Source organism: Phacochoerus africanus, chromosome 7 (assembly GCF_016906955.1).
Source record: "Phacochoerus africanus isolate WHEZ1 chromosome 7, ROS_Pafr_v1, whole genome shotgun sequence".
NCBI classification, from domain to species: Eukaryota; Metazoa; Chordata; class Mammalia; order Artiodactyla; family Suidae; genus Phacochoerus; species Phacochoerus africanus.
The window spans coordinates 18,567,218-18,589,542 of record NC_062550.1 but is presented as its reverse complement, the minus strand read 5'-3'; the positions used below and the strand labels follow the sequence as shown (position 1 = coordinate 18,589,542).

General features: G+C 41.1%; 1 protein-coding gene across 6 annotated transcripts in view; it reads right to left on the bottom strand.

Moving 5' to 3' along the window:
* DIP2B (disco interacting protein 2 homolog B) overlaps positions 1–22,325 on the bottom strand; it is a 234,618-nt gene that overhangs the window by 65,049 nt on the left and 147,244 nt on the right. For 3 of the 6 annotated variants that reach the window (XR_007135806.1, XM_047786601.1, XM_047786604.1), the window contains exons 5-10: positions 14,373–14,585; positions 10,741–10,896; positions 10,129–10,251; positions 4,827–5,024; positions 2,958–3,049; positions 852–962 (exon numbers count right to left, since the gene is read on the bottom strand). Coding sequence is in view for 5 of the 6 variants with exons in the window: in XM_047786601.1 (XP_047642557.1) it covers positions 852–962; positions 2,958–3,049; positions 4,827–5,024; positions 10,129–10,251; positions 10,741–10,896; positions 14,373–14,585 (893 nt within the window). In the remaining variant the exon portion in view is untranslated. The remainder of the gene's footprint in view (positions 1–851; positions 963–2,957; positions 3,050–4,826; positions 5,025–10,128; positions 10,252–10,740; positions 10,897–14,372; positions 14,586–22,325) is intronic. The other 3 variants (XM_047786602.1, XM_047786603.1, XM_047786605.1) reach the window with 3 other exon arrangements.

Here is a 22,325-nt window from a genome sequence, read left to right as displayed (position 1 = left end):
CAATAAACTACATGAGGAAATAAGGGTCAAACAACTCATGGAGAAATCATTTGGTTAAACTTTGATACTTGCTTCGTATGCTTCATTTTAGTAGGGCTGATGTGCTGTGAAAGTAAATCCTATACTGGGAGTTCCCATTGTGGCTTGGCGGTTGGTGAACCTAACATCCATGAGGATGCGGGTTCAATCCCTGGCCTTGCTCAGTGGGTTGGGGACCCGGTGTTGCCATGGGCTATGGTGTAGGTCGAAGACGCAGCTCGGACCTGGCGTTGCTGTGGCTCTGGCGTGGGCCGGCGGCTGCAGCTCCAATTGGACCCCTAGCTTGGGAACCTCCATGTGCTGCGGGTCTGGCCCTAAAGAGACAAAAAGACAAAAAAAAAAAAAATTAAAAAAAAAGTAAATCCTATACCTGAGAGTAGTACCATGACATCACTGCATCACCCTTTGACTTACTGGAAATCCTAGATGTTATGATACAATTAAAGGAAATTCCTTTACAGAAAGGTTTCACCTATTGTAAATATGGATTATCTCTGAAACAAGAATGGTATTCTTCATAAATGGTAATTGTTGAAAAATCAAGAATGTGCCCAAGATTTTTAAGTGATACACACACATACCCACACACATATTACAAATATCCTATCTTAGTTGAAAACATGTTATTTCATGAAACTTATAGCTATTAATAAATAAATGTCCTACAACTTTTACGTTTTTAGAAAGTGAAGCTAAGTACTTAAGAAAATGGTCAGACTGTTTCTAATGTTGTAACTGAGTCAACTGACCCAAGAACCCAACGCCTGTCATGTCACATAAGGGTACAACTGTCTTAAATTTAGCACTGTTACCTTTCTGGTAAGAGGTACCTCTATAGGCACAGGAATCACTTCTGCCAGGAGACATCCATGAAAAGCCACCATAAACATGACAGGATCATTGTTGGGGTAAACCAGGGCTACCTAAAATGCACAATGGCATTCAATGACAGAGGAATAAAAGACGAATGCTTCTGATGTCACTGCCTGATACATTTATATAACATTTATCATGAACATAATAAATCAAACTACTCAATAGCCTAAAGGACTTAGTTACCATGAAGGAGGCACAAGTCTAAAAAGATCTCTGTCACTGCCGTGACTGTACCAGACACAATTTGGGGACTATAATGTAATTCCTCATCATCACCCTAAGAACTTTTCACCGGTGACTGAGCAAGGAAAGCACTCACCTTGGAGTTCCCGTCGTGGCTCACCGGAAAGGAATCGGACTAGCATCCATGAGGATCCCTGGCTTCGCTCAGTGGGTTAAGGATCCGGCATTGCTGTGAGCTGTGGTGTAGGCCGGTGGCTATAGCTCCGATTCAACCCCTAGCCTGGGAACCTCCATATGCCATGGGTGTGGCCCTAGAAAGACAAAAAAAAAGAACTCACCTTAAGTGGTAATTACTTGTGAAACCTTAGGCAATTTACTTTAGTGCAGGGCTAAAGCAATAAAATAAATGTGATGGATTTCTCTAGATAGACTAGTATATTAAAGAATAAGCCTTATATCACTCAGAAAGAACCTACAAACATTGATGGACTTAATTACCACCTTAGGGCAAAACTGAAGCCTTCTTAACTTTTTAACAAATTTATTGCTTTAACGCTTACTCATTTAACCAATAATGCAAGCATTCTGGCAAGAAGGCATTTGGTATTAAGGGTAAGCAATACTGACAGAAACCATTATGGATATAAAGTTAATTCATTTACAAAAGATAAAACAGTGAAACTTCCATAATATGTTCAAACCCGTGAACTCATCTGTAGCATATCCCCAGGATAACTGACTCTTCCTATTTACTCAGGAAGTGCAGAAACACAGAAGTCACTATTGGTGTGGAGTTTGCTACCTGGCTTGGATATTTGCAGATTAACATTTGAAACTTCCATTATGTTACTGTACTCTTGTTTTCCCTTCTCTTCCTTTCAAATTTTCTTAACTCCCTCCCAAGATAAATTCAATCCTGAACTTTCTGGAGTTCTAAAAAATACTAACTCCACAAGACATTTAAACAACCCCTTTCCTTTCTGCACACAAGCGTTCATATCGTTAGCAAGACACAAAATTACCACCTCAGGATTCAGTAAATATTAGGAAACACTCACATGTCATCCTTGTAAGTGAAAGTCATACTTTAGATACCTTTTGCCATAATGCAAAAGTATTTTTAAAAGGCTAGTTTAGGATCTTCTGTAATTATGAGTCTACTATGACAAATTCTGTTGTATATGTAGTTGGTGTTTCATTCTACAATTCCAAATGAAAAGGGAATTTTTTTAATATAATCACTGCTTATACTCTCTGTGCTGTACATTATATTTCTGTGACTTATTTACTTTATTTAAAAAATTTTTATTGGGGTGCAATTGCTTTACACTTGTATCAGTGTCATGTTTATAGCAAAGTGGATCAGTTATACATATACGTGAAGAATAATGTTTGATGATTAGAAGTAATTGTATTTAGAAAGTGGGAAAAATATTAAGAAAAATTGTTTTTAATGGCAGCTCCAATTAAAGAAGAAATTAATGATTTCAATTTGTTTCTTCTTAGAAGTAACCTAAGTCTTCCTTCCTTTCTACATAGAATCCCAGAAAATTGTTTTAAAAGTTTTAAGGGGCATTTAATCAAAGAGTAAATTTGATTGCTATTTTTGTTGTCTAAATATTGAAATATTTACATTTATCTTTATTTTCATTAGTACCTCAAGAATTTACTGCAGAAAGAAACACATGAATATCTTCAAACTATAAATGCAAGAATTATAACCTAGCCTGGAGCCAAACCATTTTCCATTTTCTAAGAATAAGAGTTACATAAATTGTGTTCTTGTACATTAAAAATCCAGAATGTGCATGATAGAAAACAATAAAGCATCAGCCTCTCAAAATAAAAAAACCAATTACCCTGTCTCCAGGTTTTAATACAGGTTCATTTTTGGTCCCCAGTTTATTAAGCAGAGTGTAGGCCAACTTCAAACTTCTACTCCACAACTTTCCTGGGAAAATAAAAGAAAACAGGCATATAGAAACACACAGGCCTACTTTAGCAAGAGGGCATTCAGCTCATCAGCACAATGAGTAAGAAAAACAGCCATTGGCAAATGATGCATTAGACAAGCATCACCCTCAACACACAAGAGGCCCTCCCCCAGAAAAACTGCTTTAGAGTCACTCTAGTTTATGAAAGCCAGTCCTGCCTTCAAGCAAAAAGAAAACTAGAAGCTCACTTTGATTTAGATACTATTTTAAATTCTTCTCTGAAGTAATCTGAGTATCTTTAAAATAATCTGATGTGAGCTGATCATATTTAAAGGGAAGGAAACATTTTTTTATAACAGGATTGAAAATCAGAAGCGCACTTCTTTCTAAGCATTTGCTGAAGAACCACTTATATAAGGTATTAGACACTTGAAGTAACTACAAAGCAAAAGTCTGATTCAAATGACTAAGCATTCCATACCACTACATTTCAGTGAAAACAGACAGTATCATGGAAATTAACTATGTGAAAGGTGGATATATTCATAGATGTTAAATGAACATGCAAAGATTTGGCTAGTTGACTGCTTTAAGGGTTATGTGGATGAGATTAATGTACTGCTTCTGAAATGAATGTTAAAAACTATTTTTTGGGGAAATGGGGAAAAAGCTTACTCTTCCCCTCTTCCTGCTTCCTTTCACCAACTACCTTTAGAAAAACTCTTATTTTAGGAGTTCCTGCTGTGGCACAGTGGGTTGAGGATCCAGTATTGTCACAGATCTGGTGCAGGTTGCAGCTGCAGCTCTGATTCGATCCCTAGCCCAGGAATTTGCATATGCCATGGGTGCAGCCAAAAAAAAAAAAAAAAAATCTTAAATTATGAGGAAAGTGAAAGAAATAATTTTATTTTGCATAGCTGTTAGTTTTATATACAACTTATTCAGAGGATCAACAAAGACAGAAACTCATGTCAATCTGCACAATTCTTTAAATAAAAACTTTTTTCTCTAAAATTATTCTATATGTAGGTCTACAGACACCATATACCACTTGTGAAGGGAAAAAGAAATCCATCTGAAGAAACTACTATAAAATCTCTCACCCCAGGTTGAATCCATTCTTCTCGTTATTAAAAAAAAAAAGTTATTTAAAAATTTTATAAAACAAATTATTTAAAAAATAAAAACTAAAAACTTTAGCTGGGATGCAAAACTAAATGGAAAAGTACTGATTCTTTGTTGTTTTTTTTTTAATAGAATTTTGTGCTTATTGCATACAAGAAGCAGGATGAAGTAAATGACAAAGATCTAAAAAGTAACCAATTTCAATTATTTTATTTTATTTTTGGCTGCACGTGTGGCATGTAGAAGTTCCCAGGCCAAGGATCAAACCTGTGCCATTGCAGTAACAGCACTGGATCCTTAACCCACTGAGCCACAAGGGAACTCTCCAATTTCAATTTTTAGATAAAATGACTTGATTTTTACCATACACCATTCATCCTACCCAAGTGTCTTCCTAAAATCCTGTCTTAATGTTTAAACATCAGTGGATCTACAAAGTCTCTTTCTTATTTCTGTGCTTTTAAATATTAGCTGACTTGTAATAGCCACTTCAGCAAATGAAAATACTTGGCAATAGCTGTACTCAGAACGTAGCTCCTATTACAATAATTCTAAAGACCCAGACCAACACAGAGACCAGTAACTGCTCAATGGCAAGACAAAAATATTACCCATGATAACCTGAAGAACTTACGAGAAAAGGAAGGAAGTGGAATCTTGTAAACTCACCGTAAGTGAGGGTGTAAACTGGTTTACCGGTTACGTCCAGTGCAGTCAGACAGGGGCATTTTGCCTGAGTGGTGCCCCAGCGCTGCAGGGCAGACTCAAGGGCAGGAGGCCAGTTACAGATGACTCCCAGTGGCTCTCCCTTCACAGGGGTCATCTGCCGTCCCTCAGGCTTGGGTTGGTTGGGGTCTGGCTGAGGTACTGGACCAAAAAAAACCCCGACAGGTTATGAGAGTACGATCCGCAGTAAGTACAAATACCAACTAACACAACTTGAGGTCTCTAATCACAAATGTATTTCCCCTCTCCTTTTATCTTTAACTGGTTAAAACCCACTCAGAAAAGAAAGAGTATCGTTAGAAACGGTAATCCTCAAACTGGGCCTTAATTCATTTTCCCACATCACTGTAAAATTGTATCACATTTTTTATGCAACAAATCCCAACCCTGACAAAGCAAATCCCTGAACATACAAAAAGCACAAAGCATAACTTTCCATTTAGCAATTTTATAATTTTAGTAAACCTGTTTCTAAATCTTTAGCTTATATCCAATGTTAGAAAGCCAGCTTCCATTTCGCTAGGTTATGGGTTTTTTTTTTTTTTCTTTTGTTTCATTTTGTTGGCCGTGTCCATGGCATGCAGAAGTTCCCAGGCCAAGGACTGAACTCATGCCACGGCAGACACAATGCCAAATCTTTAACCCACTGATCCACCAGGGAACTCCTACCAGGTTATACTGAATGAAAGAGCATTGAACTGTCCATCAGAAAATCTAATTTTAAGAGTCCCCACTGTGGTCCAGCAGAAACAAATCCAACTAGTATGCATGAGGACATGGGTTCAATCCCTAGCCTTGCTCAGTGGGTTGGGGATCTGGCATTGCCATGAGCTGTGGTGTAGGTTGCAGACAGAGCTCAGATCCTGCACTGCTGTGGCTGTAGTGTAGGCTGGCAGCTGCGACGCTGACTCAATCCCTAGCCTGGGAGCTTCCACATGCTGTGAGGGCAGCCCTAAAAAGCGGGGCAGGGGGCGGGGGGAGAAAAAAAAGAAAACCCAAGTTTACATTCACTTTTTTACTCGTGTGACCCTAGGCAAAATGAGTTACCCAAGCCTGACTTTTCCTCATCTGTAAAATGGGGATGGTTGCACTCACACAACAGGGTCAAACTGGACTCAGGGATGAATGACAGGTTTCTCCATGTCTCTAAACCTCTGCACACATCTTCTGGCTAATCTCTTTGCCTCCTGGTGAATTTGCACTCATCCTTCTCAGGATGCAGCTCTAAGGTACATCCCCTGGGCAGTTGCTCGTGGCCGTTCCTTCCTTAGTGCTCCCACACTGTACGCTAGGCCACATTACCGAAGCACTGAGGAAGCTTAAGGGTTTCTATTACTGTACAAATTTTCCTCCCCCTTGGACTGAGAACTTTTTTTTTTTTTTGTCTTTTTGCCTTTTCTAGGGCCGCTCCCACAGCATATGGAGGTTCCCAGGCTCGGGGTCTAATGGGAGTTGTAACCACCGCCCTACGCCAGAGCCACAGCAACTCAGGATCCGAGCCGTGACTGCAACCTACACCACAGCTCATGGCAATGCCAGATCCTTAACCCACTGAGCGAGGCCAGGGATCAAACCCACAACCTCATGGTTCTTAGTCGGATTCGTTAGCCACTGAGCCACAACGGGAACTCCTGGACTGAGAACTTTTTAAAAGAGAACATGGCTCTTATTCCTCTTGTTGCCTATAGTGCCTAATACATAATGGTTGCATCAATGTTAATTAGACTGTGCTGAATGTGGGGAGGAAAAAAAAAAAGCACTATATTATTAACATTATCAATTCCAGAAACCAGAGATGAAAAATATTTCATATTCTTTCACAAAGACAAAACTAAAGTCCTCGTAGTGTTCCTACAATAGGAGTTCCCATTGTAGCTCAGTGGGATAGGAACCTGACTAGTTTCCATGAGGATGCCGGTTTGATCCCTGGCCTTGCTCAGCGGGTTAAGGATCCAGCATTGCCATGAACTGCAGTGTGGGTCGCAGACGCAGCTCAGATCCCGCATTGCTGTGGCTGTGACTGTGGTGTAGGCCGCCAGGTGTAGCTCCGATTCGACCCCTAGCCTGGGAACTTGCACATGCCACAGATGCGGCCCTAAAAAAAAGCAAAAGAAAATTTCCTACAATAAACAAGTATTATTCAAACATTAAAAATTTTAAAAACTCTGTATTTTCATAGCAGGAAAGAGAATCTACACCTGAAACAGAAGTTCAAGAATTTACTGAGTGCCAATTATGTGCACAGGATGTGAGAAACACTTCTCTGAGAAGACAAATGCTGCAGGTATCATTCTTTGAACAAACATTTATTGTTTCTAATAATGCCAGGTACAAGGAGTACAGAGCCATGCCCTCTAGTTGTATATGGAGTGCAGTGGGGACACACACTCACACAGAGCTAAGTAAACATGACCAGTGCATGACAGAGATGTGTACAGAGAGGGCAGAAGAGGGCCACGCCACTCAGCTTGGGGGACAGGGTCCCCACCTGGAGGAGGTAATGCCTGAGCTGAGTCCTAAAGGGAGGGGAGGTAGGAGTTCCCTGGTGGCACAGGGGCAGGGGAGAGATTAGCTAGGTGAATAGCACAGAAGAGAGAACAGATGAAATGAGCAGCAAGTATTAGAAGGGCAATTGAAATACGAAATAATTGTATTTTATAGCTCAATTTAATGACAGCTCGGGGGGAAAAAAATTTTTCTTTTACGATACAAAACTAATGAAACACTTTCACTTCCGAACTGATCACCCTAGGTAAATAATGTTTGCATGTTCCCAGACCCTAAACCACCAGATTAAGTATAAAAATAAACACAAGTGATCCTATATACACAGTTTCGTTTTTATGAACAGACGGTATATATGACAGGCATAGTTCTGGTCATAAAAGTATACATTATTACCATCCACTAGGCCTCAATGCAGAGGCCAGGATTGAGCACACTTTTCCAGACTCCCAAATACATATGGGTATTTTCCTTTTCCAAAGGTAAAGGTCATTCATATAAACAATTATTGCCCATCTAAAATTAGTGGAAAGCTGTTAGCTCTATTCCGCCAATGAAATCTGCTCAGGTCTGGTTCCTACTAAACCCTGACCTTCATTTGCCTGGTCAGTATGCAGTACTGGCCTGGGCACCTTAAATATGAGTCCATCAAGAAAGATGTCCATAGTTCAAAGAGTTTAGAGACTCCTAGAGAAACATAAATTCATCTTTTCTTTTTGTCTTTTGTCTCTTTAGGGCCACACTCGTGGCATATGGAGATTCCCAGGCCAGGGGTCGAATTGGAGCTGTAGTCACCGGCCTACACCACAGCCACAGCCATGCCAGATTAGAGCCGTGTCTGCGACCTACACCACAGCTCATGGCAATGCCAGATCCTTAACCCACTGAGCAAGTCCAAGGATCGAACCTACAGCCTCATGGATACTAGTTGGGTTCATTAACCACTGAGCCACGATGGGAACTTCCCAGAAATTCATCTTAACCTTATATGCTGGGTTGCTTGCTGCTTCCTGCTTCACGAAGTGGGCTAAGACTGGATCTAGTCTACTAATATGCTTAGTTCCATTAAGGTCTGATGTGATCAAGCCCACTCTTAGTCTGAGGACGTAAAAATGGACTGCAAAGCCACCAAGGCTTAGTTCTTCTAACAAAAGCTTTTGTTAGATCTATTTGCCACCTAGCTTGAATAACTACCAAATGGCCATCTTCATCTCACCTACACCCCCATACAGTTTCCTCCCAATCCTTCTATTAAATTCTGGACATATTATTTTATCCCTAAATATTTTTAAAATTACTGAATGACTAAATCACTATTATCAGTTCATCTAGGAAGCCTTCTCTAACCACAGAAATGAAACTGATTTCTTCCCGTCTCCAAACTGACCATATTAGTTGATACATATTTATTGGCTAAACTAAGTTTTCCTATGTAGCATATATTTTAGCACCAGTCTAAATGATAAACAACATGAAGGAAGAAGGAAATGACTGTATTTTCATGAACCTGTTTTTACCACCTACCATGTTAAAGCAGATATAATTTTCAATATATTGACCAGCTGATTTAACAAAATGACTGCATTACATTAAAAAAGAATGAGGAGGAGTTTCTGTTGTCGCTCAGCAGAAGCAAATCTGACTAGCATCCACGAGGACACAGGTTCGAGTGCTGGCCTTGCTTATTGGGTTAAGGATCAGGTGTTGCCACAAACTGTGGTGTAGGTCACAGATGTGTCTCGGATCCCATGTTTCTGTGGCTGTGGCACAGGCCAGCAGCTATAGCTCCAATTCGACCCCTAGCCTCGGAACCTCCATATGCCTCGGGTGTGGCCCTAAAAAGCAAAAATAAATAAATAAAAGACTGAGCAGACTTTTATTTTATTTGTCTTTTTAGGGCTGCACCTACAGCATATGGAGGTTCCCAAACTAGGGTTCAACTGGAGCTGTAGCCACCAGCCTACACCAGATCCGAGCCGCATCTGCAACCTACACCACAGCTCATGGCAACACCGGATCCTTGACCCGCTGAGTGAGGCCAGGGATCAAACCTGCAACCTCATGGTTCCTAGTCAGATTGTTTCCACTGGGCCACGATGGGAACTCCAAGACTGAGTAAACTTTTGAGGTCAAATCTGACATCCATATTCTAGGTTAATGCCAAATAATTTTTAAAATTATGCATTTGGGAGTTTCAGTTGTGGCTCAGCGGGTTACGAATCCAACTAGTATCCATGAGGATGTGAATTCAATCCCTGGGCTTTCTCAGTGGGTTAAGGATCCAGAGTTGCCATGAGCTGCAGTGTAGGTTGCAGATGCATCTCAGATCCAGCATTGCTATGCCTGTAGTGCAGGCTGGCAGCTGTAGCTCCAATTCATCCTCTAACCTGGGAACTTCCATATGCCACTGGTGCAGCCCTAAAAAGCAAAAGCAGAAAGAATAAAGGGGGGGGGGCATTTGTTCCTAATTTCAAAAAGCCTATTTACAAGGATAATTTTATGATCCATAGTTATCTCCTTGTCTTTGTCACTACTCCCTCTCTAATTTTCACCTGAGATAAAAAAATAATTATATTTCCCTAAAATATAAATGATCTTTAGGGAAAAAGAGCAGAAAACAATAAACTACTTCAACCAAAAATGATGCCTTGTTCATCTCGAAATCCTATAGTACCTAACGTAAAGTAACTGCTTAAGAAATTTCCATTTAAGGAATATACGTGTTTGGTATTATTACCACTACCTTCCACAATTTCTTCAGAGTCATCCACAAAAAATTCTTTTAAGGGAGGCCTTTTGGGTCGTTTCAGAGTGTTGAGAAGCTGCTGGATTTTTGTGGATACTCTGCTATTGACAGGAACACCTATAAGAGAAAAAAAAAGGGTAAGTTGAAATTAACTGATTTTAGGGATATTTTAGTTCCTTGATTTTCTTTGGAGCTTTTATTTCTAATGAAGTTTGGCCTTTGTCCACAGTCTCATTCTATTTCAACTGGGCCAAATAGGTACAAAGGCATCCATGACAAGTTTTATGACAAGAGATAACAAATACGGTGCTGCTATTAATATAATGTTCAAAGATTTCAGCTAACCTCCCTTTTCTCTTTTGGCAGTCTTTTCATTTTCCGTGTTTTTTGCTCAAAGTATCTTTTTGAAAGGACAGACTAAGTCTGAACAAGTGTCATTGATGCTATAGTGCAACCTATTGAAAAAAGGGAGCTCAAGATGACTTGTGTGAGTCTGTCAACCGCAGCGTAGCTCTGTAACTGCTGGGCTGCTCAGGTACTACTGCTCATCGTTTGAATTTTTCCAGCTCAGCTGATATTCCCTCGTTACCAAAAAGAGCTCCCTACCATCTGCTGTATCCATAAGGCTGGACCTGTTGGATCCTTTGTGCATGCCTTTAACTATCCCCGAAGGGGGCAGATCAATATTTGCTGGGCGTATTGAGGAAGATGATGATGAAGAAGAGGTAGTTGTAGTGACGTCAGGGGGAGCAGAGAAGTTCTCTAAGAGGGGAGAAAACAAAATGTGAATTATACTACATCAGCAGTAAAAATAAGAATATTTAAATCATTTTTATTCTTCATTTTCAAACAAGAAAGCAAGCTATATAAATGGGGCATTTGCTCTTACAAATCACATTCCACCAGCAAGATATAATGAGGAAGAGGTTAAGCCAAGACATACCAGCTCTCTAAAATTATTATTTTTGAGAACTTGAGCAGCCTTAGTAAGATCAAATCAGAAATCAAATATTTCTCAAAAACATTCTTTTCTACACACAAAGTCTGGAAGAAACCCAATGTTACAAAAAAAAAATCATAATAAAAAAAATTCCAAGTGCCTTCAAAATGAAACTAAAGTGAGTATAACAAAATAGCTACTGGAGTAGCTGCTGTAGCACAGTGTTAAGGATCTGGTGTTGTCTCTGCAGTGGCACAGGTTCAATTCCCAGGCCTGCTACAATGGGTTAAGGATCTGGTGTTGCCCCAGCTGTGGCTCAGATTTGATCCCTGGCCCAGGAAATTCCATATGTTGTTGGTGCAGCAAAAAAAAAAAAAAAAGCTACTAATATTCTAGTCTCTTGAGCATGTATTGATGTTTATGTCAGTTTAGCTATAATGTTTCATTCACCACTGAAGACATAAATAGTGTCTTGGGAGTGGGTCAGATCATTCAAATCCCCAGATGAAGAAAACCAGTTAAAGTTGATATTTAATTTTTATAAAATAACCCATAGGTAATTTGGATCTACTTGACAGACAACGTTCTACCCTTGCTCTAAATATGATTAAACGCTGCTACTATGTGGGAGTTCCCGTTGTGGCACAGTGGAAATGAGTCCAACTAGGAATGATGAGGCTGCGGGTTCAATCTCTGGCCTTGCTCAATGGGTTAAGGATCAGGCATTGCTGTGAGCTGTGGTGTAGGTCGCAGACATGGCTCAGATCTGGCATTGCTGTGGCTCTCGCGTAGGCTGGCAGCTGTAGCTCCAATTAGACCCCTAGCCTGGGAACCTCCATGTGCTGCCGGTGCGGCCCTAAAAAGACAAAAACAAAACCAAACCAAACAAAAACAAAAAAACATTGTTACTATGTTAACTCTGTTTCATGAAGGGATACTTTTTTTTTCTTTTCTTTTTAGGGCCAGAAACTACTTCCCGTTGGTAACCTAGTGAGCCACAACAGGGACTCCCAAGGAGGACTCTTAATATAAAGAAACAATGATATGAGCTGGAAGACAGCCATTCAACAGGGATTATTACAAAAAACTTAGAAGAAAAATAAAATTAGAGGAAGCAAAATATGCAATTCACAAGAATAATGAAAAGCTACTCACAATTATGAAAAAATGAAAGCATAACTTTTTTTTTTTTTTTTTTGCTTTTTAGGGCTGCACCCGAGGCATATGGAGGTTCCCAGGTTAGGGGTCAGATCGGAGCTACAGCCACCGGCCTACGCCACAGCAACATGGGATCCAAGCCTTGTCTGCAACCTACACCACGGCTCATGGCAACACCAGATCCTTAACTCACTGAGAGAGGCCAGGGATCCAACCTGCATCCTCAAGAATCTAAGTTGGGTTCATCAACCACTGAGCCACAAAGGGAACTCCAACAATTTTTAAAAGCAATTTGGGAGTAAGGTCTCTTTCTACACCCCAAAAGTCTATAATTACTAGTTTAATAGTTTTTAATATTCTGGCACAAGTAGTGCAGTATATTCTTTCTGCTGGATAATGTGGTAACAAAGAATTTTAAATAGACATTTTTATTTGACCTAGGAATTCCACTTACAGGAATGCCTCCTAAGAGGAAATAAACAAATGAACAAAGTTGTGTGCTCAAGGATATTCATTTCAGTTTTCATAATAGCAAAAAACTGGATACTACTTAAATGTCCAAAATAGGGGAAGGGCTAAATAAACCAGGACACAGCCATACAGTGGCCTATTTCAAAATCATAGAAAAGAGTAATTCTATATTAATGATATAAAAGACGTCTGTGATACACTCCTAAGAAAAACGTTATGAGCATTCTATTTAGTACAATTTCATTTCTGTAAAAACAAAACCAAAACCTTACCCATAGAAGGATATACACAAAAGTGACTGAACTAAAGTGTTAGCCATAGGAAGTGGGTTTATAGATTTTATTTTCATTTTAACTGTATTTTTGAATTTTTCTATTAGAAGCTTAAATTACTTCCATTAAAGCAAATAGCCAAACGGCAATAATACCGAATAAAATGCTTTCTGCGAGCACCTGAACCAATAACTTTTCACAGATTAGAAGCAATGTGAGATATGCAGTCAGACAAAATCATCTTGTTAACAGAAATTTAGATAAAGTTAACTGGGAATCAGGATGATATTTTCAGCAAGTGAAACTGCTCTCTTTTAGACAAATGTGGGAATAAAAGCTGGCCCCACCACGGCTCTGTTGCATTCGCTCCCAGCAGAAGAGGTGGTGAGCATGCCTGTCCACAGTTGCTGGGAGGTTCAGTTAACAAGGGGCAGAGGTAAGAGGGTAGGACAAGCCATCAGCTGTTGGCACTTGGCCTCTTATTGTGGGCAAGCATACCGCCAAGGTAGTTACTTTCTTTAAAAATTATGGCTTTATGGAAGGATTTCTAAGTTTTTTCCAAACTCAGTCAGAATAAAGATTGTAAGAATATATATATATAATATAGACACACACACACACACACACAGAAAGGTCATTGAGACAAAACATTAAGACAACAAAATGCACATGACTGGCAAGTTTTTCTAGAAGAAGTATCACAGACACACGATGTTCATAAAAATCACGTAGTCCTATGTGTACCAACCAATTAAGCAAAAGCGGAGATGCGAACTGCGGATGTCACAGACTTTTAGAAAACACATACACACATGCACACACACACAAAACATAAAAGCGGAGCCAAGCAACAGCTCTACTCCGCCCAGGAGCACTGGCAGCAGGCAGCAGCTCGCAGAGCACCCACATCCTCAGCCTGTACACTCCAGATGCAGCAATAGCACAGCAGCAAGGATAATAAATCCAGTCTTTTGCTAAAGACAAATGGTCTTAATGATCACGTCTGAGTTCAGAATGTGCTCAGGTTTAATTTTTGTTTGTTTGTTTGAGAGAACGTTTGGGAAAACCTAAGGTGTTACATCTCTTAGGTTTAAACTGATGGAATACTCTCCAACAGGGATAAAGCACGGGAAGACTGGTGTTGTATCTTGCAGCCGAGTATTGCTTATGGAAATAGCTATGGCTTCAGGTGGGTAATACTGTGCACCAATAACGCAGGCGCGCTCTGTCATTCCAAATGTACCACTCGAGCTTCCGTCTTTGCCCCATCAACTGCATGTTCTGATTCTATTCTTTAGGCCACTCTGAAAAACCTAATACAAATCATCAACTATTTCCTGGATGCTGGGAGCCAAATGGAACATAATTTGGGCTTCTCGGTTAGACCCAGCTCCTACCTATTCGAGTATTGGCAAACACATCAGCTAGAGACCCACTGGTTCCTTTGACCTCTCCATGGGACAGCGTAGAAGATGCAGATGAAGAAGTAGACGATCCCTGAATTGAACGGTTGATCCAGGACTCAGCATTCTGTAAGCTCTGTTGCAAGACAGCAGAGAGCGCAGCTTGGCGTCTCAGAGAGCCCTCATCCTCAGAGGCCGAAGACGTGTCTGTGTGGAATTAGAAAAAAAGAAGTTCTCGATCCTGCCTAGAACAGAGACCTTTTAGATCTTTCTCATCGATCACACATTCAAATTTGAAAGCAGCAAAACATTCACATTCTTTTTGCTTTTTTACAGCCATACCGGTGGCATACGGAAGTTCCCAGGCTAGGGGCTGAATGGGAGCTGCAGCTGCTGGCCTACACCACAGCCACAGCAACGTGGAATCTGAATGGCATCTGTGACCTACACTGCAGCTCACAGCAATGCTGGATCCTTAACCCACTGAGTGAGGCCAGGGATCAAACCCATATCCTCATGAATATTAGCTGGGTTCCCATCGAGCCACAATGGAAGCTTACGCTCACATTTTTTTTTTTTTTCTTCTTCTTAGGGCTGCACCCACAGCATATGGAGGTTCCCAGGCTAGGGGTCCAATCGGAGCTATACCTGATGGCTTACGCCACAGCCATAGCAACGCCAGATCCTAGCCACGTCTGCGACCCATACCACAGCTCACAGCAATACCAGATCCTTAACCCACTAGTGAGGCCAGGGATCGAACCGGCAACCTCATGGTTCCTAGTCAGATTCGTTTCCACTGTGCCACGATGGAAACTCCTCCACTCACATTCTTAAGGTAGATTAATATGTAAAGTTTAAGAATCTCAAGGAAAGGTTTATGAACCAAGGCCTGCCAAAACAAAACACCCAAAATCTAGAGGAAAGTTTAAGGTCTTTTAACTTTGGTGGGGGGCACAGGTGCAGCATATGGAAGTTCCCAAGCTAGGGGTTGAATTGGAGCTGCAGCTGCTGGCTGATGCCACTGCCACAGCAACACCAGATGAGAGCTGTGTCTGCAGCCTACACCACAGATCATGGCAACATCAGATCCTTAACCCACTGAGTGAGGCCAAGGACTGAACCCACATCATCATGCACCCAAGTTGGGTTCGTTACTGCTGAGCCGTGATGGGAACTCCTTAAGGTCTTTTTAAAACCTCCTTTAGAACTTCTTTTTTTGTGTCTTTTTAGGGCTGCACCTGCGGCATATGGAGGTTCTCAGGCTAGGGGTCGAATTGGAGCTGCAGCTGCTGGCCCATGCCACGGCCACTTGGGATCTGAGCCACGCCTGCAACTTACCCCACAGCTCAGGGCAAAGGAGGATCCTTAAGCCACTGAGCAGGGCCAGGGACTGAACCCACATCCTCGTGGATACTAGTCGGGTTGTTAACTGCTAAACCACAAGGAGAGCTCCCGCCCTTTCAGAACTTTTACACTCCATTCACTGTTTTTCTGTTCTAAGCTTAATCAGTATCTGAATTCTTCTGACTTATCTCCTTATGTTCAAAAAATACTGAAGTGGTTCCTCAGTCTGTTAGAGAACCTTGTGATAAGCTGCTACACTGATTTGCACAAGTACTTATTAATTAGTGTCTACTTAAAAGGAAATGATCTTGATGGGAAATATAAAAACTTATTTTTGGTAACAACAACTAAAGTGCCAAATAGTGAACTAGGGATTCGGGGACTGACATATTCTCAAGTGGAGTAAAAAAACAGTGCTCAGTCTGGAGGCATTTATGGTTTTAACAGAAAAGTGAGCTGGTCACAGGGCACAGGTAAGCTCTCTAAACGTGACTGGAGAGGCTACAGATCTGTATTTCTCTCCTTGATTTCCAGTTGGAAAACTGTAAGAAATTCACTGATGTCTGTACTTAGACTGGCTCTGACTTCAGGAAAATAAGGCCTAAATTAGAAAAGCATGTTGAAAAAAAATTAGAAAAGTTCAACCAAATATAGGATAGCCAAGGGAAGCAGAAGTCAGGAATTTATTCCAGGGCCCTGAGCTTACGAGGCACATAAGTTACACTGACATTTGGTCTGATGTGAGACAAACCCATCTAAATGATTTTGGGGATTATAATTTATAGCCTGAGGATTGAATTTAATTTTATTTTTCTTTTTTGGCTGCCCCATGGCATAGAGAGTTCCTGGGCCAGGGATTAGATCTGAGCCACAGTTGTGACCTACTTCACAGCAATGCTGAACCTTAGCCCACTATGCCAGGCTGGGATCAAACCTGCATCCTAACACTCCTGAGATGCCACTGATCCCATTGTGCCACAGTGGGAACTTCTAATTAAAAAAAAAAATTTTTTTTTTTTTTTTGGTCTTTTTAGGGCCGCACCAGGGGCATATGGAAGTTCCCAGGCTAGGGGGCGAATTGGAGCTGTAGCTGCCAGTCTATGCCACAGCCACAGCAACACCAGATCTGAGGTGCATCTGGGACCTATCCTGCAGCTTGTGGCAACACCAGATCCTTAACCCATTGAGAGAGACCAGGGATCAAACCCACAACCTCATGAATACCAGCCAGGTTCTTAACCCCCTGAGCCACAACAGGAATTCCCCTAAGTCAATTTTTAAAAATTAAATATTCTGTAGTTAGTTCTGTCAAACACTTCCTCTAACTCAGGTGAAATTGTAGGTCTATGTTCTACTTCGGTTCAGAGAGCCAAAGAGATAACAGGGCTAGAACACTGCTAGCACCTGACAATAGAAATTTGAACAACAAAAGACTAATTTAATCTAGAAGTCAAATTTGAGAGATCCAGAAGTAAGAGAGAAAGTTAAAATAATGACCATATCCTTGCTTCCTGCTCTGAACTACCTCTGACTTATTATTTCATACTGAAGGAGATCTAAGGCCCAAGACATCAGAATTTTTTGTTTTGTTTTGCTTATAGGGTACTACTTAACTATAATATATGCCAGGAACCATGTCAGGTTCCAGACATTCTGAGATGTATGAATTCTTATGAGACGATAAATGCCTAAAACGGCTTCCTGTCCAGTATAGGAAACAGACAACTTCTCAGAAGACTTCACACAAATACAAAGATGCTGAAAAATGGAGTAATTAAGCAAAGGGTTTTACAGGAGGGGTACCAGTCTCAGTCAGGGATTTGAGGTACTTCTATGCGAATGAAGCAGACGTTGAGGAGGTAAGTGGCAGGAGATGGCAGGAGATGAGGTTGGAGAGGTAAACAGTTGACCAGACCCAAAAGGGATAGAGCAGTAAGATCTTTTTTTTTTTGTCTTTTGTCTTTTTAGGGCTGTGCCTGCAGCCTATGGAGGTTCCCAAGCTAGGGGTCGAATCAGAGCTACAGCTGCTGGCCTACGCCATAGCCACAGCCATGTGGGATCCGAGCCGCGTCTGCAACCTACACCACAGCTCATGGCAACATCAGATCCTTAAGCCACTGAGCGAGGCCAGGGATCGAACCCACAACCTCATGGTTCCTAGTCAGTTTCATTTCCACTGCACCATGACGGGAACTCCAATATTCTTTAAAGAGGAAAGAGATCTACAATCAAGAGGAAGGTGATTAAAAGAAAATATAGAGAAAGAAAAGTAACAGCATCTGCAACCCCTTTACTTAATAGGAGCATTTCTGCATAATTTTCAGAGACTATTCTAGCATTTGAACTGTCCGTTGAAAGGCAGAGATTTCTGTTTTTGCAAACATGCTTTTTAAAAAAGGGTTGAGGGGTGGGAGTTCTCTTGTGGTGCAGCAGGTTAAGGATCCAGTGTTGTCACTGCAGTGGCTTGGGTCACTGCTGTGGCATCGGTTTGATCCCTGGCCTGGGAACTTCCATTATGCTGTGTGCTCAGCCAAAAAAAAAAAAAAAGAAAAAGTGGGGGTTGGGGATGGGAAGGGTGAATCTGACTGTAAGAATAAAATACTTTCAGAGTGATATATCTTAGGATCCCACAAACTCCACTGGATATGCAGGCTGTCTTTATTGCATCATTTATTTAAATCTGTATTAAGTCTAAAATCAGAATAACCCAATTTTTAAAAGATAGTAAAGCCAGTATTTTCATGATTAGGTTTATGGAAAATTGGCTTTATTATGTTACTATATTGGATCAATTATGTAATTAGATATATTGTTTCAATTCAATTACCTCATTTGCCTGCCAGTCCTCCTCAGAGGTTCAGTGACTACAACTGTGGAGAGGCTTAGTACGGTGGAAAAAACATGGCTTTGGTGTCCTTCCATTTGAACTCTGGGATCCAAAACATACTAGCTATGTGACCTAGGGACAAATTCACCCTTCTGAGAAGGTTGTTTGCTTGTCTGTCCATTCAATAAATACTACTCTGCACCACACTAATAGGTAGGAATAAAATGGTAAGCAAGACGACACAGTCCCTATTCTAACAGGACTTAGAGGAGTCTTATAGGAGCTCAGGGCAGGCACCTAAGAAGTGAGACCTCAACCAAGGCTGGAAGGGTAAGTAGGGATTACTTATGAGGGGCCCAGAGCTGGGGAGAGAGGAGAGTCAGGCAGAGGGAAGAGCCTGTGAGAAAGCTGGGAAGGAACAGAAAACAAAGCATATTTGAAGATAGGAAAGAAATGAAGCTAGCTGAAGCACAAGATGCAAAACTGGTGGTGACAAAAGATGAGGCAGACAGTACTGGGTTGCTAAGGGCCATATAAGTCATGCTATGGGAACTTGCCTTTGTGCAAACCACTGTGGGAGACCAAGAAACAAGACAAGGTACAGAGAGCACCCCCAAGCAGTGCCAGCATATAGAAGTGGGTGCTCAGAAAATATTAGGGCCCTTTCCCCCTGAGAAACCCACCCTATGTTACCTCATAGACACAAAATTGTGGCTGTCCAAAGCTTACAGCAGATCACATATAAGGATGACACAAAACGTAAGCACTGCTCGAGGACTATATCTTTTTAAAAATAAAAAATGGGAGTTCCCATTGTGGCTCAGCAATAAAGAACTGGACTAGTATCCATGAGGATGTGGGTTTGATTCCTGGCCCCACTCAGTGGGTTAAGGGTCTGCCGTTGCTGTGAGCTGCAGTGTAGGCCAGCAGAAGCTGTGACATAGGCTGGCAGCTGCGGTGGGAACTTCCACAGAACGTGGGTGTGGTTCTAAAAAAATAAAATAAAAATGAATTCTTTTACATAGTCATACATTTTTTGGTAGCTTATTTTTTTTTTATTATTTTTTGTTGTTGTTCTTGTTGTTGTTGTCTTTTTGCCATTTCTTGGGTCACTCCCACAGCACATGGAGGTTCCCAGGCTAGGGGTCCAATCGGAGCTGTAGCCACCAGCCTATGCCAGAGCCACAGCAACTCGGGATCTGAGCCACGTCTGTGACCTACACCACAGCTCACGGCAACGCTAGATCCTTAACCCACTGAGCAAGGCCAGGGATCGAGCCCACAACCTCATGGTTCCTAGTCGGATTCGTTAACCACTGCGCCATGACGGGAACTCCAGCTTATTTTTTTTAAAAAGTAACTGTCACCCAGGAAATTGCTATGGATTAGTAGGAAATTGGGCAAGATTAAATTAACATTAACAGAAATGAAGTTATCCTTTTCTCACTGATTCTGCTCACAGCTCTCATCCATCATACCTAAAGCCTCTTGCCTAATCTCTTGTATGTGATAAATACAACAGTCCTAACCAATAGGTTTGCCCTTCAGGTTATAACTCATGTGATTTTAACCCACCAGAGTATCATTTAATACCATCACCAGAAGCTTAAAATCCATTTATAGGGAGTTCCCGTCATGGCGCAGTGGTTAACGAATCCGACTAGGAACCATGAGGTTGCGGGTTTGGTCCCTGCCCTTGCTCAGTGGGTTAATGATCCGGCGTTGCCATGAGCTGTGGTGTAGGTTGCAGACTCGGCTGGGATCCTGCATTGCTGTGGCTCTGGCATAGGCCGGTGGCTACAGCTCCAATTAGACCGCTAGCCTGGGAACCTCCATATGCCGTGGGAGCAGCCCAAGAAATAGCAAAAAGACAAAAAAAAAATCCATTTATAACCAATTAGGAAACATATAAACAATTAGTTTGTGGATTTTAAGGGAAGAAAAGTCCTGCCTGAATTTACTACCTGTTTTAACTGCTGCAGCTCTTTTTAATCTTTAGCCATTCGTGGAAATGACTCCCCCTTTCTTGGTAGAAAGTATATTTATTACATCTAAAAATGTTTACCCTAAAATTTTAAATACCTACGATATTACCTATCAATTCCATTCCTGGGTATCTACCCAAAAGAAATGAGAGCATCTATCTATAGAAGAACTTGTAATGAATGTTCATAGGAATTTTATTTGTAACAGCTAAAAATGGGAAACAACCCAAACGTCCACCAACAACTGAAAGGATAAACAAATTATGGTGTATTTTTATGATGGAATACTACTCAGCAATAAAAAGGAAGGAACTACTGATACACACAACATGGATGAATCTCAAAATAATTATGCTGAATTAAAGAAGTGAGACTTTCCACTCATCATGGAGGAGGGGGGTGGCAGGAAGTGGAGAACGGTGTGATTCTACTTACATAAACACACAAAATTCCAGAAAATGCAAATTAATGTATAGTAATAGAAAAAAATCAGATCAGTGGTTACCTCATGGTGGTCAGAAGAGCTGAGATTACAAAGGGATTATGAGGAAACCTTTAGGGGTGAGAGGTATGTTCATTTTCTTTATTTTTTTTTCTCTTTTCTTTCTTCTTCTTCTTCTTTTTTTTTTTTTTTTTTTTAGCAAGCAAAGTCTTTATTATAGGAAAGCAAACAGCTCCCAGGACAGACTGGGAGGGGGAAGAAGAATCCCCCTTATGTTCATTTTCATTATCTTAACTGTGGTGACGGTTTCACGGTTTTGCTATGTTGAATTTAGCAAAGTACATGCTTTATGCTTATTGTGTGTTGGTTATAATTCAACAAAGCTGATTTTATAAGGTTTGTGGGGGTGAAAATGATGCCTGGTAAGAGGATGGTAACATCTCAAAGTCAGTCTATATGACCTGAGAGGTATGGTGCAAGCTGCACAAGTTCTTAGAAAGACAGTGCCCACCACTGGGTTCTGACAGCTGATACCCATTCAGACCTGACACCAGCTTAGAACAGCAGGTAAGTCAAGACTCACTGAAAGAAAGACCTCATTCTCACAACTACTATAAAATATGCCACAGAACAAATAAAGGAAACAATCACTAAGACAGTTAGTGTACAACATTCTGGAGCCCACAAAGAAAAATTCTTGTCTTTATTTGGGGTGGGTAGTGTCATGTTCTCTTGCGTTGGTGAGTCAGAGGAATTAAGGACTTTCAGAACCTTTATGAGAGGCAAAGAAGTTTCTATATAGGGGAAGCTTAGAAAGGAAAAACTTTAGAGACCCAAGAAGTGGCACCCTGGGAGTAAAAAAAAATATATGGAAGAGATTAAAAGGTTAGTTTGGGAAGCAGGCCATTCTGAACCTACCTTGGGTTACAAATTCTAAACAGATTAATTTAGCACTAACTCAACCAGGGTGGGTACTGATTCACCAGACAAGGATTAGGGAGATGTTCAAAACTATGCAAGAGGCTCTTTAGCACCCCAAAGTAACCTGTGTGCAGAGAGCTGGCTGGGACTGAAAGTCACTATGCAGAACCTCATCAGTGGAGGTGAGCTGCCTAACCCAAAACATCCAAACAGGGATACTTTGCGAGAAGGGGCACTCACTATTCATAATTATTCCAGGTCACTCTACCTATAAAGGATCTCCAAACACTGTTTTGGGTTGTTTTTTGTTTGTTTGTTTGTGGGGTTTTGTTTTGTTTTTTAGGGCCACACCCACGGCATATGGAGGTTCCCAGGCTAGGGGTTGAATCGGAGCTATGGCTGCCAGTCAACTGCACAGCCACAGC